This window comes from Rattus rattus, chromosome 3, assembly GCF_011064425.1.
Source record: "Rattus rattus isolate New Zealand chromosome 3, Rrattus_CSIRO_v1, whole genome shotgun sequence".
Classification (NCBI taxonomy): Eukaryota; Metazoa; Chordata; class Mammalia; order Rodentia; family Muridae; genus Rattus; species Rattus rattus.
This window is the reverse complement of record NC_046156.1, coordinates 35,720,463-35,740,814: the sequence shown is the minus strand read 5'-3', so window position 1 is coordinate 35,740,814 and position 20,352 is coordinate 35,720,463. Positions and strand designations below refer to the sequence as shown.

Below are 20,352 nucleotides of genomic sequence, written 5' to 3'. Positions count from 1 at the left end.
ACATCGGTACCTCCTGAAGGCTCAGGAAACATGGTAAAAGTGGGGATGGAAAGAATTTAAGAACCAGACGGACGATAGGGAGAGGGACTTTGAAATGCTGTCTTCTGGGAATGACAGAGCCCTGGTGGCCATGATTCCACAGCCACTGAGGTTTTCCCCTTGAGCCTGTCAAAGTCACTCATGGATCAGGTGGAGCTCACGGGGCCTCTCCCTCCCTCATGAAACACTGGGTTGCTGACGGATTCTGAGGGAGTGGCAGCCACATTGCTGCTAGTGAGCCCACAGTTCCAAACTCACTGTCACATAGAAGGTCCTGATTAAACTCACTGGGTCACAAAACCAAGAGGCCTGAATGTGAGAAAGGGACTTAGAGACAAGGGTCAAGACTGACGGGGATGAAACAGGGCAAGAGTGGACGTGGCAGTGGGTGCCACGTGTGTGTGAAATTGTCAAGGGCAAAATTTCATTAAAAACACAACAAAAATAGATTCCTCTCTGTAAGCAGTCATGAATACAAAGTGTATAGCTTAGGTTGAGATTTTAGCTTTCTTATTTCTGGACAAAAAAAAGATTAGGCCACATAGAAATATAATTTCAAACAGGATTCTTACTTTTACTTGCTGGGTTTAAGCAAATCTGTTAATACATCTGAGCATCAACTTCCTTAAATGTATTTTTTCTGTGATTGGAATCAATCTTGGGGCCTTGTATAACCTAGGCAGGTCCTCTGCCACTGACTTAGCCTACTTACAGGTTAGGTGGCAATACCTGCCGCCCTGTCTTTTCTGGAGCTGTAAGTACTAACTGAAACAGGTAATACATACATACATACATACATACATACATACATACATACATACATACATACACACACATACATACATACATATACATACATATATGTGTGCGTACATATATATATAGAGAGAGAGATGAGAGATAAATGATAGATGGTAGTTAGAAAAATGGTAGATAGATAAATAGATGATAGATAGATAGATAGATAGATAGATAGATAGATAGATAGATAGACAGACAGATAGATAGATAGATGATAGAGACAGATCATAGATAGACAGGTAGATTAGATAGATGATAGATAATAGATGTGTGTGTGTGTGTGTGTGTGTGTGTGTGTCTGCTTTTTCAGGAACTAGGAGCACTAACATAAATACGAAGGGACATTAATTTTATCTTAATGGTACAGCACAGAGTGGGCCTCAGGCTGGTGTGGAACTCATTGTGGGTTCTCTCTGCTGGATCCCTATAGGACCTGGCTTTTCCCAGGAGGATGCAGGGTTGCTGCGTGGGATGCTGTCCAGGGTCACAAGGAAAGCAAGGAAAGGCTGAACTCTTCCTCCTCAAAAATGGGGATCCTGGAAGGTTGCACTGTTTGTCAGTCATCTTGTTCTCGTGTACTTCCACCCATGCAGTCACTGACTTACAGGCTGTCTACAGGAAGTCCCCTGGCATTTCTGAGACACCCTGTGGTAAGCAACTCACAGTGGCAGTTCCTCTCAGCTACCCTTGTATCATGGTGTCTGATAGCAGGGTCTCCATGCTATCTGCAGAGTTTGTGCTGCATCGCTGCCTATTAGAATTGCCCAGTCTTCACACTTGGCAAACCAACTAATTGAGTGAGGGTAGCAATGAAGGGGACAGAAGGGTGACTGCAAAAATGGATAAACTCTTGACCATCCAAGAACAGTAGCTTTTTAAGGATTTTCCTTTCATTTGCATGTTAAGGCTTTCCCACTATGTTGTACATGTGAACATGGACACTCAATGCCAAAGATAGACATTAGCTTCTCACTAGCAAAAACAGACTAAGCCAAGAAGCCTGGATGTTAATGTATAAAAGGCCAACATTAGCAGTTCTCAGCTGGGACAGGCTTTTCAAGTTGAGCCTCTGATGTGAGCCTACCATCTATCTTGGCAAAGAAATTCACTGTAGGATATGTTTGAGGATGGACAGAATGTTACATAGGTTTTTCTTCGCCTATTTTCAATTCTAGTCCTGGTGCAATGAAATTGAAAAGTTGGCCATACACGAACTTCATATCCTAGTCAATAGGAACAAGTGCAAAGCTCGGTCCAATGTGTACCTACCTTAAAAATTAATCTGAATAAATAATGGCAATGAGAGAGCATAAAATAATGCTCTAAACCATGCCTCGTCCAAATTACCACTGCTAAGAATTTGTGGAAACACATTTGGAGTTACCTGCACTTCTATCCCGAAAACTCCCTGTGACTAGAACACGTAGGCTGAAATAGAAATGCCGCTCCTTCGGCTGGTGGGAATTTAACTGAAGGTGCTATGTGTGCTGGTGTGCGTCGAACATACAGCGCCCAGCTTATACGGTTCATTACGGTTTCCAGGGATACAGAAGGACCTGGGAAGCAGAAACCATCCTTCCAATACAGAATAGCGCTTTTTCTTGAGCTAATAGCACGAAGCGGTCAATCCTTCAGCCTTTTAAGTGTATTGCTCCATGAATTATATTACCGATTAAAAACTCTTGCAAAATATGTTTTATGTCCGATGCATTTTCCCAACCAGCAGCAAATGTCAGAGTACAGTTAAGGTGGGCTTGACTAGGCCTTATTCCTAACTGTTGCTGGGTTTTCAAATTCAGGCTCTTTTGTTGGGATGTGTGCCCATCATAAGTTAAGGAACATCAGCAATAAGCTCAACATGACCTAAGCCACACTGAGCTCTCCCGTGCCCAGGCTTCATCTCTACGCCAGGCTTTGGAGAGGCTTGCGGCTCTCAGCCTCCTCGGTTCTTTGACAAGTTCTCTACAGAAACAAGACTGTGAAACAAAGAAATTACATGTGGTTTTTGTCAATTTGGGGGTAATTCTATCTCTAAAATGATTTATTTAAATTATGGAGAAAACCTCTTGCCACTCAGGTGGAGGGCCTTTCTAAACCTCTGTCTTTCGTGGCATTGTATGTTTTCAGTGGGAAAACTAAAAGGCGAGGTGGTGAGCTTCCTTGTCATTGAGAAGTTCAGGAATTAACTCACACCTTACACAGGGCTGCTGAGAGCTCTTTGACAGAGCCTTAATCACGGATACTGTTCCACCCTACTAAAGACAAACAGAAGACACTATTGATCTTATACGTTTATGGAAAGAAGGCATTTCGTGTTCATAGGATCAGGAAGTGACAAGTTTAACTATGTCGTATTTATCAATTTCTGTTATGAAATTCCTGAGGCAAACTAATTTTCTTTTTAAAAAAAACAGGAAGTTTGTAACTCCTAATTGTGGAGATTTAAATGTATGTGCTAGCATTGGTCCTGTTCCTTTGAGGGCTTTCTTAGTTGCCGTAACTGGTAAACACACAAGGAGCAGGAAGTGATCTCATCTCAGACAAAAAGCCAGAGACTGAGGCAGTGCAGCGTCGACCATGGACACGGCCCAAGTTGATTTGACGTTTCACTAGACTTCACCCTTGGGAAGGTCTCACGACTTTCACTGTGCTCATGCTGGGGACCAGAGTAGCCATCAAGTGACGCTTTGGGAGACAAACATCTAAGCCACAGCCTTGTGCAGCTGTCCTCTGCTGAGGCTCCTCTCACTACTCCATTGAGCACAGCTTCACCATGGCTCCAGGCTGAGGTTCCTTCTGCCTGTCCCCCACCTCCACCCCAGCCCCACCCCAAGCCTGTCCTTGGGAATCTCAGTGGCACTATCATAACCCTTCACTCTTACATTATGTTGCATGTAAATCAACAGCAGTTGGGCACCATCAACAACCACAAGCTTATGCCTGGGCCGGCTCAAAGCCATCTTCAGTAAGGGAGCAGAATCCAGTAAAATAAGCAGTGAAATCCTGAACGGCTCTGAGTGGTGAATTCAACTTCTGCAGCAAACCTTCAATTCATGGTGAGAGTAAGTGCTCCAGGATTGCTGAGAGGGCTGGCAATCCCTGTGCATCTGTTTAGAATGTAGATGTTCTCTAGCGCCCTCTTTGGGGTGCACACACCCTCCCAAAAGTAGTAAATAAAAGCAAAATATTTTGAAGACAGATAGCTCCTGAGAAGTGGCCAAAGTTGATGTCTGTCTCCATGCAGGTGCACACATAAACTGACACCCATAATAACACCGAAAGTGAGGGGAGAGGGGGGAGGGGGAAGAGGGAGGAGAGGAAGAAGAAGGAGGAGGAGGAGGAGGAGGAGAAAGAAGAAGAGAAGGAGAAGGAGAAGGAGAGGGAGGAGGAGGGGAGAGGGAGGGAGACGGAGAGGGAGAGGGAGAGGAGGAGGAAGAAGAAGAGGGAGGAGGAGGAGGGGAGGGGGAGGGGGAGGAGGAAGAGGAGGAGGAGGAGAAAGCACCATTGACCCTGAGTAGAGGAAATGACAGTGCCCTGAGCCTAGAAAACAAAATATTAACTGAAGTGATAATCATTGTGGTAATTTGAATGAGAATGACCCCCCCATAGGCCATGTGTAAATACTTGGTCCCCAGTAAGTGGAAGAACTAGGAGGTGTGGCCTTGTTGGAAGAGATGTGTCCCTCAAGGTGGCTCTGAGGTTTCAAAAGGCTGACACCATTTTCACTGTGGCTCTGACAATGTAGAAAACACTGATTTTGGCCATCAGTACGGCCTTCGGCTCTAGCACGCTGCTGTGAGATTGTCTTTAGTCTGACTTTTTCTTAGACAAGCAAAGAAGTCTCTAGCTAGGTTCTGGGTATTCATACCCAGTGAGGAAATGGAGGCCACTTTCATGAAAGAACTCTCAGGCCTTTCCCTTCCAGCAGTAGGAGATGCCCTCAGCCTTCACTGTGTCTGCTGTCAGTGCTCAGAGTGTGCGGTCTGTCCCTAACTTGACCGTAATTGGCCTGCCTCTGTTCCTTCATCACTGCCGAGTCACGGTATTGCAAACGTATAAATCAATGAAATAGTCACACTTCCCTCTTTTTTTTTCCTATAAGAAAGCCAACTCTGGGAAGAGACTTAGCCAGAGGGAAAATGGGATCAGCCCAGGAAACTCCCGACCTGGGACCACACCATTCCTTTTCTTTCTGAATAATCCTTGGATTCTTGTTTGTTTTGATTTTAATCCCCAAACTGCACTGTAGCCTCAGTGGTTTTAGCCCTCATTGGTTTTAGCTGTACTACAGTGTCAGACGAAATCACAAGCATCCATGGGTATATTCAACTCACGTTTCTGGGCATCTACCTCATTACTCTGGACACTGTGCAGCGGAGGAAGCTGACAGACCCCTGGCTCTGGAGCCTCTTATGCTCAGCAGAAGCATAATAACACGGTTGGAGGCTAGCCAGTCTGGTGAAGAAACAGATGTGAAGCAAAGGACACAAGGATACCTGCTCCTCGGGGCTACAGGAGTAACCGTGCAAAGGTTTTAAGACTATTTTCTTTGTCTCAGAGAAAAATCTCCTCTGGTAATGTACTGTGTAAAGGAAAACATAAAAGATTCAGATATGACCAAAAAAAAAAAGCAAAAGCCAGAGCCTAGTTACCAGCATGCCCTTGTCCTAACTCCCTGGTGATGAGAAGACCTGTGGCTGAAGTCAGTGAGCTGGACTGACATCTAAATTACCTTGACTCCCATAATTCACTCGAGGATGCCACTTGACGATGCGAACAATTTTCCCAAAATTATATTTTAAATTATGGCGAGATAACTTTATACGTTTGCTCAGTTAAAGCATAAAAAGGGATCTTTTAAAAAATCTCATTTTCTCCTCAAAACATCCTGTCACTGAGTGACAGATTTAATTTGATGATCCCAGCAACTAACAAAAGATACGGCATGTAGTAGACATTCTCTAAATGTGATTCAATTAGCAAAGTGACTTAGACTCCTATGGTGCGACATTAATTCTCACCCAAGCACAGTGAACAGACAAAGAAAGAGAGGAGTCTTCTTTTCTCCCCACATTCTAATTTGCATATGTCTGTGTTTTTTGTGCTGATTTACTCTTCCCTCACCAGATTCTTTCATTAACTTCTTTCCTGCAATCAGTTTGTAGAATTTCATTCGTTCTGTCCTCAGAAACTAGATCGCAAATCCAAGTGAAAAATGAAGTGATTCAAAATGACAGTTACCTTTCTTAAAAAGAATAAATATGTCAGGCACCCCAGTGGAAGAGTTAGGGGAAGGACTGAAGGAGCTGACGGGGATAGCAACCCAATAGGAAGACCAACAGTGTCAACTAACTGGACCCCTGGGAAACCCTAGAGACAAAGCCACCAACCAAAGAGCATACAAGGGCTGGTCTGTGACCCCTGCTACATATGTAGCAGAGGACTTCCCTGTCTAGTCTCAGTGGGATAGGATGTGCCTAATTCTATAGAGACTTATGCCCCTAATCCTGTAGAAACTTGATGCCCCAGGGAAAGTTGATGCTTGGGGGATGGGGAGAGTAAGATTGGGATGGGTGAGTGAGGAACACCCTCTCAGAGTCAAAGCGGGGAAAGAGGGGTAGAACTCCCAGAGCAGGAAGTGGGGAAATATTTGGAATGTAAATATATTAAATAATTTAATAAAAAAAGAAAGAAATCTGCCTTAGTGTGTTTGGGTAGTGTAACAAAACATCCCACAGTGGTAATTTACCCACAATAGAATATTTTTGCTGATCATGGGCTGGAAGGCACCCACAGCTTCTATGTGCACAGAGGCCAGGGCTTCTCTTTCCAGGTGGAATTGTGTTGCCACATTACCAGGAAGCACACACTGATGCCACATCCTCACCAGGGGAAGGGACAGAGAGGACAGGCACCATATCTAGTTCTGTATAAGGACCCCAATTCATGCAGGAGATCCCCATTCTCATGACTCCATTAACCTAAAGCACCCCCTCCCCTGGATATTACACATGGGTGACTGAGTTTCAGTATATGAACATTGGTAACAAATTCAGATCGTAACAAAATTCAGATTTTTAATTGCTTCCTAGTAGCTTTTTGATCTCATGGGCATTTTAGGTTCTAGAGGGATAAAGCTGTTATATAAAGTATATGTGTGTGTCTTTTCCCCAGCTTACACCAGAGAAAACTATACATATCTATCCATTTAAAACAGAGTTTGTGGTCCTATGTGATGCTATGGAAGGGGGTTCTTCAGAAGACTTATCCTGGGTCTGTATGAACCTTTTATAGCATGCAGATTTCTGCCAGCCTCATTTTCCCCAACAAGGGCTCATATCCAGTAGTGACGGTTTACCAACCTGGTTGGTTTAACTATTTTACAGTGCATATATGTATCAAAATATAATACTGTTCACTGTAAATATATATCATCTTATTTCTCAATTATACCTCAATAAAGCTGAGGGGATTTTAATCTTTGAAAATGGAGGAGAAAAAGGAAAGCCACACCAAGATTATTTAACCAAAAATCTGGCAAACTTGAGTAAACCCTGTCCGGGGGAATGTTTGACTGTAAGAACTAGCAGAAGTACTGATGGCCTTCAGAGTCAAGAAATCATCAGGACTCTCATAGAGGCCAGCATGGCCAGAGCTGGGTGAATAGGAAGACAGTGATGGGCTAAGACTAAAGCCAGAGCCAGGCAGCATAGCGAATTCTGGAAATCAGTCCACACTGCTACCAAACTGCCTGGACACTTTGAGCGCCCACTGTGAAGAACTTTTTTGATGCCAGTGTGGAGGACGGTGGACATCTGTAAGGGTCCATAATTCACCAAAGAATGATACCCTGGACTCAAGTAGTATGTAAACACAAAGAGTGTGTCATTCTGCAGAAGTCCAGCATGCTGGGGTCTTCCATTATGAAGATAGAGAGACAACCAAGTGAGCTTGAAGGCTTGATTTAAAGAACATTGGAATTCCTGGGTAGATGAGCTTTATCTTACTCTATCTCTAGGCATTCCAGAACCGTTATGGGGCATGAAGGCTGGAGCCTGGGGTTCTTTCCATTAGTATTGACTTGCCTGGGCTTTTCTGGACTTGCCCAGTTCTTAGGCCTTGTCTCCTTGACTTCCAGTTTGAAGTCTGTCATGGAATGAGCCATGTCGATCTACTGGGAAAATCACTGTGCTTACATTACCTATTTAATAAGACTCAGCTGAGTCCACACAGACATTGATGGTCACCGTTGTACACTCTAAATCTCCTCTTCACAGAGGTGAAACCCACTGGCCTCTAGCCATCTAGTTAAAATTAGAGTCGTGGCCATTAGCATGTTTATTAACAGACACAGGCACTACCTCTGTGCAGTCCAGACACTGCCCTTACATCGTGTGGATCCCACACCCACCCTACTGCTCATCTGCACCTCATCCCAGCCCTGGACAGCAGTCTGTCTTCCCTCTCCATGGATTCATACACTGCACATAACCAGATTCCCACAGTATGTGACTTAGATATGTGTGCTTATGAGGTTTGTCAGTGCTGTGACATACATCGGCACCTTGGTTTCCTGGGTGAAGACTCTCACACCGTATGTGTGTATCACAATCTGTTTATCCATTTATCTACCAGTGGGCACTAGGAGCTATATTCATGACTTGGTGGTCGTGGTTTGTTACTAGGAGCTACTGTACAAACATTCGTGTAAAAACTTCAGTTTGGAGTATACGCCTAGAAGCAGAACTACTAGATGATACAGCGATTCTATTTAGCTTTGTAAGGAAACACCAGGCCATTTTCCCCGGAGGCTGGACCATTTCACAATATGGATTGGTGATTCTTTACCTGTCTCTGAACCTTACCTGCTTCTTCCCACCCACCTTCCCAAGGGTGGAGCTGCCTACCCCAGGTTACTACGCTTTGCCTAGCATGCACCCTGAACAACTGCTTCTGCCAACCTGGCTGAAGAGAACTTTTACATTTTGAACTACAGAGAAAAGTTTTAGAGGGAGAAAAACTGAGTTTTCACCTCACGTTTTGAGTCTCAGCTGGGGCGGGGGGTGTGGAGACCAATGTCCTAGTTTGAGACCGGCAGGAAGACCCCCCCCCTTGCCTCTTCTTTCTGTTCAAATCTTCAATTGGTCTGACAAAGCTCCCTAAAAATAAAGAAGCCAATCAGCGTGACTACACCAATCCTAATGTTGATCTCCTCCAAAAGCAGCCTCTCAGATACCACTACCTAAGGAACTCATATCCCATTCAAACTGAAGCAAAAAATTAACAAACACCGGGTACTTCAGGTCCAGCACAGTTTCTAGAATGGCTACTGAATTGTCCTAATCCTCATAATTTTTTTTAGAAAACTTCTAATTTGAAAATTCACAATGTCTTTTATTTAAGTTCTTCATGGAGCTATTGACTGCCTTCTGCCTTCCTTACACCAGGAACCTAAGTCACTAGTTGTCAGCACCTTTTCAGATGCTAAGGACAAGAACAGGTCCTTTAGTGAATTAGGGCTACCTTGATCTATCAACATTCCAAATCAAGAAACACACAGGAGGTCCTTAGAGTGTTGTGCTATTTCCCCACACACCCATATCGCCCTTGTGTCTTGCACTGCTCAGGGTCTCTGCATTAGAGCCCAAGGGTCTATATTCCGGTGAGTTTTTAATGTGATCTACTGCGACTTTTAAAAGCAAATGTTGTAAGTTTTTTAAATCATCGGGACAGTGCACAAACTCTTTTTTATGTAGTTGATTTGTGAGATGTAGTTGACAGGTTCCTAAGGGTGTCCTACTGTGTGGAGCATTTTCGCCTTTATTTCTTTACATAAATGCTGGAAGTACGGACATAAGACACACTTTCTCAAATTAGATGGATGGGTGGATGGATGGATGGATGGATGGATGGATGGAGAGATAGATGATAGACAGATAGAAAAATATTTTCTATTTATATTTTTCACCTTGAGTTATACTGACACTTTCATCAAGATTCAATGAAAATTCCACTCCTGATCCACTGCACAAACACACTTGCACACCAGGCTCCTAACACCACACTGAGATGAAGCAAATATGGCTGCTGCCTCATGGGGTGGTTAATCAAACCTCAGCCCCACTGTGCTGCTAAAGTGGAAGCGGAAAGGTACTGAGGACCTTGGCCATGTGTGTTTGTTAGTACTTAGTATTTTTATTTCTTGGGAAGAGCCGGTAACATTATTTACATGTATTAACATGTCTTATGGCATGCAAATACTTTTTTATAAGAGGTTAATTGGATAAGACTAGCTAGTCGATCCCTAAAGTTACTGCACTGTGAGAATTTGTGAACTGCTTTGTACATTTGTTTTTTCCTTTTAAAAGTACATCCGAATTTTGCCTATTGATGTATATCAGCCAAACACTAAATAAAATATGCATAAAATTTTCAAGCATTCAATAAAGAATAGCACTTAATAATTTTCCGTTTCCTAGTTACAAATCTTTTCTGCCAATTTCCGTCCAACAACTGTTTTAAGAAAAATATCCCTCAGTTTATAGAATTTGAACTTTATGCGTCATGTGTGTTCTAGATGAGTTAAAATATGTAGCAAACACTTTAATATTACTGTGTAATTCTGTCCCCTTCCCTTCCACACAAACTTATATGTCCTTACTCTGCTCATACAGAGCAAACATAAAGGCATGAATATTCTGGTGGGGATGGAGGATTCAGTAACGATTAAAAGGGGATCAAGAATACCCTTGGGAGGGAATAGGGACGCAAAAGTTTAGAACAGAGGCAGAAGGGAACACCCATTCAGAGCCTGCCCCACATGGCCCATATATACAGCCACCAACTAGATAAGATGGATGAAGCAAAGAATTGCAGGCTGATAGGAACCCGGATGTAGATCTCTCTGAGAGACACAGCCAGAATACTGCAAAATACATAGGCGAATGCCAGCAGCAAACCACTGAACTGAGAACTGGACCCCGTTGAAGGAATCAGAGAAAGAACTGGAAGAGCTTGAAGGGGCTCGAGACCCCACATGTACAACAATGCCAACCAACCAGAGCTTCCAGGGACTAAGCATTACCCAAAAGACTATACATGGATTGACCCTGGACTCTGACCTCCATAGGTAGCAATGAATATCCTAGTAAGAGCACCAGTGGAAGGGGAAGCCCTGGGTCCCTAAGACTGAACCCCAGTGAACTAGACAGTTGGGGGAGGGCGGCAATAGGGGAAGGGTGGGGAGGAACACCCATAAGGAAGGGGGAGGGGGGAGGGGATGTTTGCCCGAAACCGGAAAGGGAATAACAATCAAAATGTAAATAAGAAATACTCAAGTTAATAAAGATGGGGAAAAAAAAGAAATGTAGAAAGAGGCTCGGAACCCTGTGACGGTTACTACCATGCAGCTGCTTGAGCCTCCATTTTAGTGCGAATAGGCACCCATGTTATTAAAGAGACATTTGGAATATAGCTGGGAACTGTGGGCATATGTTTTTGTTGTCCACATGGCTAGCAAGAGGAAACAGAGAAGGAATTTTGTGGCAAAGCATTAAGTTTTCAAGCTTGGCAAAAAGAAGGGCCAGCGGCCCTCCGAGAGTCATAGCTCTATTGCTCCACATTAGCGTTTTAGAGACTTGCAGCCATTTCTTCCGTGTCACCTGAAACAGGTTCAACGATATTCCCCTGAGTAGCTCTGATGCTTGGATTCAAATGTATGACATAGAGACACAAATACAGGCCTTTGCAATCAACTACCCTATTGCTTTTATTTAATTTAACAAATATAGATTCTAATGGTTTGAGAATATATTTTTTCTCCTGCTGACAAAACATACTTACCCTAGTTTGTTTTCTGTCTGTGATAAAACACTGGTGACACAAACTCGAGAGGAAAGTATTTATTTGGCTTATGCTTCTGGGTCATAGTCCAGTGTCTAAGGAACTCAAGAAAAGAACCTGGAGGCAGAAACCAAAGCAAAGACCATGGAGTGATGCTTTCTCCCATGCTGAGTCTGCTTTCTTAAACAGCATAGGACCACCAGCCTAGGTTGGTCCCATCCTCATCACTCAGTAACCATGGAAATCCCCCCAGATATGCCCATGGGCCACTCTGATGATGTCAGTTTCTTAATTGAGGTAGTCTCTCTTCCCAACTGTCTCCAGCTAAGTCAAGCTAACAGTGCAATCAATACTCAACATTAAAATATCATCCTCATCTCTTATTTCCTTACCAACTTAGTCTATTCACTTGCAAATAATAAGAGTTCAAAATATAATCTAGGTAGTATAAATAAGAAATAAAAAATTAGCAGCTGTTCTTCTGAAGAAGGCCACACATTTGCCTGATGCTAAAATGACTCTCACACAAAAATGTTTTGCAATTATGTTTAATTTTAATTTTTGCCTCTCATTTTCTCTCTTTGATATGTTCATTCTGTTAAGGAAAATTGAGTGAAATCCAAAAACACATAAAAGCTTCCATTTTACTCAATCCTCAGAGCTCAATCTCTTTAAATTGGATCTTTTTTTGCCTTTAACCAGATCTTGCAAATGTTCTTGACTTTGCATAATGAGGACTTGGAAAACTAAGAAGGAACGGCATATACATTCGACTTTGAAAAAATGATTTTTAAGTTTTTGTGAATTACGTTTGAATGCAAATGTCGTATAATTTTATTGGACATTATGTTCCTTTTTAGTACTCTACTATGTATTTTCAGATTTCCTGCCATGTTTGTTTGCATGTTTGTTTGTTGAAAGTGGATAGAATTACTTGGGTCTCAGGATGGTTTCTGACCATGTAAATACAGACTTATACAGAGAACAGGATTTATGTTTGCCAAAGGGAAAGGAACTCAAATGTACAATAAGCAGAAATGCTCAAATCAATTCTAGCACAGCCGTTTGATGTGATCAGTACTCTGCTTTGATTAGAAGTCTTGATTTGGAGTGAAAGGACAAAGCCCTCCATAATACACTGTTGAATAAAAATGCAAACATGTTCTTTTAATTCTAATGATGGCATACTCTAATTCCTCTTTCATTGGGTTATGGGTATCTTCACGATTCTGATTTCCCTATATCTCCCTCTGTTCCTGTCTAAATGGATTGACTTAGTTATTGAAAAAATAGGAGAGGGGTAATAATACTATCTCTATAAGCGACTGCAAAATGTCTTGTTTTAAAAATAACCATTGGTTTATGGAACTGTAAAAATATACCATACTGTTAAATACACGCTATATTCTAGAATTCCTAAAAATAAAAGTACCACTTTTCAATAATGAATACACTTGAAACTAATCCCTCTGCTTCCAAGGCTCCTGAACTAGCCTATAACAAGAGTTATAATCATTTGCCCTGCCAAGAATCTACTCCCTGGAAAGGGTCTGTTTTCAAGATTTCTTTTTCATTTTGGTGCTGTAGCAATGATTTTATATATTATTAGTTTTTGATACTGTCACGCCATGTTAGACACAAATCACAAATAGAGAATCAAAACAAGGAATCATTTTCTAATATTCGTTCATAGCAATGAGCCCACTGCCTCGGGTAACTATTTCATTACAGTAAAAACACGTTTAATGAAAAGAATGCTGTCTGAAAACATTCCCAGGTACTTAAACTTCTGGCCCAAAACATCCCCATGTATTTTGTAACAATGGAAATAACGCATAAATATGAGACATTTTTCTCGTGCACATTTCCCAAAATCTGGGTTTGTAAGATCAATTAAAGTATGAGACATATTGCTGTTTATTCTGAGTGTATAAATACCATCTGGACACAAATCGTCTCTTTACCACGTGTTGACTACTCAGTTTTTATCCCTGTGACCACATACCTGGGAGAACTTCAGGGAAGAAAGATGGGCTTTGGCTTCCGGTTTCAGAAGCCTCTTCATAGCTTGGAGAGTGTGGGGGAACAGAGTGCTGCTCTGTAGCTTCCTGGACATAGAGAAAGAAAAGACAGAGAAGGACCAAGGCAACATACGGTGCTCAGGGGTAAAGTCTAATATTCCACTCCCCCTTCCTTTGATCAGCTCCCAATAATGCCATCAGGTGATGAATCTACTTAGAGTTGGTCCAGTCAGTGAGTCAGAGCCCTCGGGATCTAACCGTCTCCAGGATACCCTCACAGGCACCCCAGATGTGCCTCACTAACCTTTGAACACTTCTCAACCCGATCAGCTTGACAATTAGGAAGTACCATCTTACCATACATAGCATAGTTCATATCGCCATTTGTTTCAGTATATCTTTTAAGTTCTTGGATGTTTGTTTTTTAAATGTGTTCTCAATGTGCGAAATATTCAAGCTGGCAAAATCAGAGGTAGTTGACTCATCAGAGTTCATATATTCTAGTTGTCAAAGATATTATTTTGCAAGACTTTAATTTAGTTTCTAAAGCTCAGGAATAAGAGGTTTGCCTGTTTTTCTCTCAATAGCAATAGCAGTCACAACTATACAGTAAGCAGTCACTGTATGGTCAGAAAACAAAGTTCACTGAAGGATAGTTCGAGGAAAAGGGGCAGACAGCAAAAGGAAAGGACAACAGCATCCCAGGTTTAAGGAGAAGTCATTAAATATTCAAGAAATAATTTAAAAATAGATTTTGAATGTTTATTCACTGAATGAATAATTAAGGGGTGAATTGAAGTAAAATAGAAAAAAGGGAGCGATGAGACTTAAGAAGGGAAGTTACACAGGAAAAGTTAGCTAGGATGTTCAGCTGGGGAGAAACAATGACCGACTGGAAGAATGAGACAGTTTGGGGAGGAGCAGAGAAATCATGTGACTCACATACAGACAGCAAACCAAGCAGTGAATGAGTGGGTGCATGGATGGAGAGAGAGATGATAGGTAGATAGATGACCGATAGGTAGATAGATGACAGATGTGTAGACAGGTGATAGATAAATGATATATAGAGCATAGATAGGTGATAGGTAGATAGACAATAGATAGATAGGTAACTGATAGGCAACATAGAGAGAAGATAAAAAAATGGATAATAGAATGTAGGTAGATAGAAAGATAGGTAGATATGATGCATGATGGATGGATGGATGGATGGATGGATGGATGGATGGATGGATGATGCATAGATGGATGGATGGATGGATGATGCATAGATGGATGGATGGATGGATGGATGGATAGATGGATGGATGATGCATAGATGGATGGATGGATAGATAGATGATATAAATACTTCAATTTTTTTAGCAAACAACTAATCACTCCTGCATGTGTGGTTTACTTTCATTTTACTCTGACGTAGAAGACCATTTCAAACTTTGCAAATGAAGGATTAAGCTCAGGCAAGTGCCACAGACGTCTGTCTAGCATCCAGTGGTAGCCACCATGTTGGCTCCAGTGATGACTTCAGCTGCAGACAGCAGAGCAGCAATGTTCAGTGTTACACGTATGTCATGTTCCAGCCTCTGCAGCAACCCCATACACCAACTGTCGCATTTCACCTTCAGACAGAGCTCTGAAGTGAGGATAATTACCTTTACTTCAACAGTGATGAAACTCATGTTTGAAATAACATACTCAAAAGTGGAAACACGGGTGGGAGAATCCATTTCAGTTAAGACCGCTGACTTCCAGGTCTGTCCTCTTAAACACTGCATTATAAGTTCCACAGTCCTCACCACAGGAGCCAAAAGAAAAAAGGCTCAGATCTTCTACCTGCACAGCGCCCTCCCTGCAGATTATCAGCAACTTGGAGAAGTAAGAAGTCTCTTTCTTCACAATGGCATATTTGCTTGTCCAGTGTTTCTTCCCGTGCTCTTCCTATGCCCCGCCCTTTCCTTACCTGTCTCCAGCAACACTGACTTTTCAATTGGACTTTACACTCTCGTAGCATTGTGTGGATCCAGCAGCAGGCTGCCTTCCATCGTCAGTGTCATGTAGACCCACATAGGGTATTATTCAGTCCTGCACATGAAGGAGTTGGTTCTTGCAAACAAAGAAATGTTAGGAAACAATTGCATGCTTACACTTCAATAACCAATGATTAGTTGCATGAGTTTAAGTTGGGGAGGCAAGGATTTTGTCCTCTGCATCTGCACAGACTCAGTTGCATTTCAATAAGGTGGGCAATCTTCCAGCAGTCACTGAATAGTAAGAGGAAGATGGAATATGGCAGTTCAAGCACTACCGATTATCAATTCTGCTATTAAAGAACACAAGGTTAGTTGGGGGCCTGGATGTACCAAAGGGAAGGAATCCATGGAAGGCCAGTGTAAGAGCCCAAGTTATGTTTGTGCTTTTCATTTGGGATCCTTTTGTCTGTGAAAATAAGCAAGCCATTTGCCTCAGTTCCCTTCTGTCTAAAATGAAGTGTTAACCAAGATCCTTTTGAAAACAAACAGTGCTATTTATGTTAAGTTATAATCACACACACACACACACACACACACACACACACACCACACACACACACACACACGTGTGCACATGCGCACAATCAGGGGGAGGCAGAGTAATTGGAGTCATTAGTCATTGGAATTAAGAATCGGGAAGTAAAGGAGAAGAAACAATGAAAGTGCAGTATATTCTTAGACAGACAGCAGCATTAACACGGAAAACCATCCTTCAAAAGTGCCCCTTATGAGAAGTACAATATGTGTGCCATCTCCACTGACAAAAACTTGACATAACTTAGACAAGCGCAGAGGACTATTGATTTTGGCTCACGGTTTCAGTGGATCAGAGCAGAGAGTTGACATCATGATGTCCAGGTAGCACAAAAGAGCACAGCTGAGAGACTGCCTGCACTAGCTGCCTTTCTCCTCTTTCCGTCTTCTTTTCCAACTTGGTCCGAATCTAGAGGGTAATGCTTTTCATATTCAAGAGATCATTCCTCTTAGCCAATCCCACCTCCAGATTCTCTCATGGACACACCCATAAGTGTACTTTACCATTCCGAACAGCTGCCAGTCAAGATGAACCATCCGGAATGTGTGCTTGTTCTAATGGACAAGTTAGAGATTCGCTTTACCTTCTTATTTTCTTGAATAACCATCATTATCTTTTGGGGATCTCAGATTTAAAAGTTAAAATGTGTTTTGAAGAACAAAGATATATCTGAGAAATGCCAGTATGTTTTTTTTCCTATGTATGTTCTTGCCAAGCTTAATTTAAAAGGAGTGTCCTTTTAGAACTGGTTATCTATGTCCCTGAGAGGTAAAACGAGATATAATACACCACTTCCTTTATACATATGGATTAAACTTTTCCTTTCACTTTGCTTTCTCCAGCCAACAATTTTTTTTCAGATCTCTCGTGGGCTGAAACGTGAGTACGTACGTGCATGTGCTGTGTAATCCTAACATCACCCACGATCCGCCATTTGGTTTGAATAGTGTGGTCTTAACGTCTTTCAGTTCCTTGCCACCCTGAAATGCCTTTTGTTGGTTCTGTATTTCAGGCCCTGCTTGACACTCAGAATCTTTTGCGCTCACAAATCACCAACTTTACTTTCAACCTTGGATTTTCAGGGAAATTTTATCACACGGGTAAGACCTCTCTGACTACTCTGAAATCCCACTTCCTTCCAGGTCCCTCGCTCCCTGTGTCCTTCATGTCCTCCCTGTTTTCATTTAACTCCATTTCATTTAACTCCATTTAGCTACTTTTAACCTTTAGAAAATGTTAATGATTCTAAAGCTCGTGGTATTTTCAAATGCCCTTTCTTTTGTGCTGACCTGTAATTTACATATAGAAAAGTCTATAGTAACAAACTATCTTTAGTGAATTTTCACAAACTATATACAATGTAACTCTCGAGTAGAGCAAGAAACCATTATCATCCCCCGGACTCATTCCCCTGGGTAGTCACTACCCTTCTGATGCTGCTTCCTTAGATTCCAGTACTTTGTTAGCTACACCTGGCTTCAACATACAAATTCCCTTTTACTGCTATTGTTCAACCTTCTGTTAGTCACATGGATACGGGACTTAGATTATTGTTCTCCCGTTTATTTCCTAGTAGTGTCTCCTGTTTGAGCATACCAACACTTTATCCATCCTACTGCAATGTAGATGGTTCTCTCTGGCCTTTGGCATTTCTTAGGCCATCCTGTTAGACGTCCACCTGTGTGCCTTAGAGGACTCACGTTCTTTTCCGTTGGCTCTCAGCCCAGAGTGAAGTTGTTTACAAGACACATGTATGAAAAAAAAAACTTGAAGAGGAAAGGCCAACCGATTTTACAAACTGATTTTTCCAGTGTGTGTATTCCTAGTTGTCTGAGGACTGGGCTTCATATTTCATGCTGTTTCCATTTTAAATTTTACCTGTGCTGTGGGAGCACAGAAATTCATATGATGGATTTGAAATATATGTTTCTCCTATGAACAGGAAGGGAGCATGTGTACATGACTGCCCTCTATTTGAGATTCTCTTCTGGGGAGTTCCTGTATCCTTTTTGTTACTTATGTGTAGATTGTTGATCTAGTCTGCCTGCTGATTTCTCAGTTAAATGCATTGCAAGTTCTTTTCTCTCAAAGTATTGGTTGTCTTTTCTCTCTCCATGTTTTTAAATAATGAGAATATTCAATTTTAATGTCAACTTTATCTTTTCTAATACCTTTTTGAGTCCTGTACAATATACAAAATCAGATGTGTCTTTGCACCTCATCATTAAAGTCACAGATAAACAAAAAGAGCATAATTTACTATTCCATCGGCAGAGTTGAAGGAGTAGATTTTAGAATGATACAGGTGTACTGAGTGTAACTTTATAACGCTCAAACACGCTCAAGGATTGGAAGACTAGACATTTAACAAGTCAGTCCTCTCCAAATTAATCTATAATTAATAAAGTCACAATTCTAACAAGTTTCTTGGTGGATATTAATAACATTCCTCTAAAGCACATATGAAAATTCAAATAGAGACAATAGTTGCACCAGCAAATATTATTAGTATTTACGAAGTCACTGCCAGTAAGATATGTGGTGGCAGAAGCTTAAAGGGAGAAAGAAACACAGTCCATGGAAACACACTAATCTCATTCCTGATGGAAACAGGTTTTCCAATAATCCACACTGATCGCAGAACTTTACCCTGGAAAGAAGGTGGTTTGACCCAGAGCTGAGAAAAAAACACACACACACAAAGTAAGTTCCAGATGGATCACAGATGGACAGCTTTGTGATATCCAATGATTTCTTAAACCAGAAAAGATAAGGTGCTTCCTCTGAAAGGATCTCAGGGTACAGAAGCTCTGGTTCTGGTTGTAACAATGTTAGGCCCACCATGCTGCTACACTTCACAGCAGAGAGTACAAAACGCCTAAAGAAACAGAATCTCCACGGTCACCTCCTGAGCTGTTGCACACTTTGCCATCTGTAAAGAAAGGAAAACTAGGACACAAGGAAGGAATCAGAAAATACCCTGAATTCACAATACTAGAAAAAGTTGTATGGCTAACACTGTCGCTGCAGTAAATGCCTGTGGGAAAGCTTAATGAAAAAAGGATTTGATTTTTATTTCCAAAAAGTTTCACCCACAGTCTGCTTTGCTCATCATGTCTAGGCCTGTGGTGAGGCAGAAGGTCATGGAGGCTGTGTGTGGTAGAGCAGCACTGACCTCATGGCAACAGAGAGACAGAGAGAGGGGCTGGGAGAAAGCGCGTTCTCAGACGCTCGTCTCCAGTGACCTACTTTCTTAACCATGCCCTTCCCAAATGGAGTCACCAACTGAACAACCCCTTAACACATAAGCTGATGGGGACATTCCATGTTCAAATCAAACAGAGGGTGATGGGAGAAAGTGCCATAGAATTAAAGTCAGAACAGTCCAAACTCAGGAAATACACAAGCCAAATGTCTTCTTCCTACAACTAGAAATGATGCTAGAAATGATGTCATTTGTCCAACTCGTTCCTTCTGAGCAATGAAAGGGGTGTGTGTGTGTGTGTGTGTGTGTGTGTGTGTGTGTGTGTGTTATTGTTTTTCTTTTTAAGGGAAGCATTCCCCATAGCTCATGATGAATATGCTCTCTCTAGATCAAGGGAAGACCTATGTAGGTGAAAAGCAGAGCCAAGATTGGTGAGATCTCATCATCTGTGTACAAGATGAAAGGTCCCACACAGTTATAGCCAGCAGAGTCTAAGACCAGATAGATTATTTTTCATGAGAACAACTATAAAATTTAATTTTCAGCCTTTCAAATTATGTTATAAAACTTAAGTAAAAGGCAGTGTCTTCCTTTGTAAATAGTTGGTCCCTTTCTCTGTTGAAAACTGTCCTTTATGCTCAGTCTTGACGGAAAAGAGAAAGTGGTGCTGCTGAAATAGAAAAAAGAAAAATGTTTCAGGAGAAAGATTCCTTCCTTTCATTTTTAAATCTTATTTTACATGGTAAGGTATTCTGCCTGTGCATTACATATGTGTCTGACCCTTTGTCAGATCTCCGGGAACTGGAGCTACAAATGGTTGTAACATGGTGTGGGTGCTGGGGAAAGAACCGGAGTCCTCCGAAAGAGCAGCCATTG

At 41.8% G+C, this 20,352-nt stretch overlaps 1 protein-coding gene across 1 annotated transcript in view; it reads left to right on the top strand.

Moving 5' to 3' along the window:
• Window positions 1-20,352, top strand: part of LOC116896287 (bifunctional heparan sulfate N-deacetylase/N-sulfotransferase 3) — an 84,195-nt gene that overhangs the window by 33,481 nt on the left and 30,362 nt on the right. Inside the window, exon 3 of the mRNA XM_032897369.1 lies at window positions 17,284-17,371. Coding sequence (XP_032753260.1) covers window positions 17,284-17,371 — 88 coding nt within the window. The remainder of the gene's footprint in view (window positions 1-17,283; window positions 17,372-20,352) is intronic.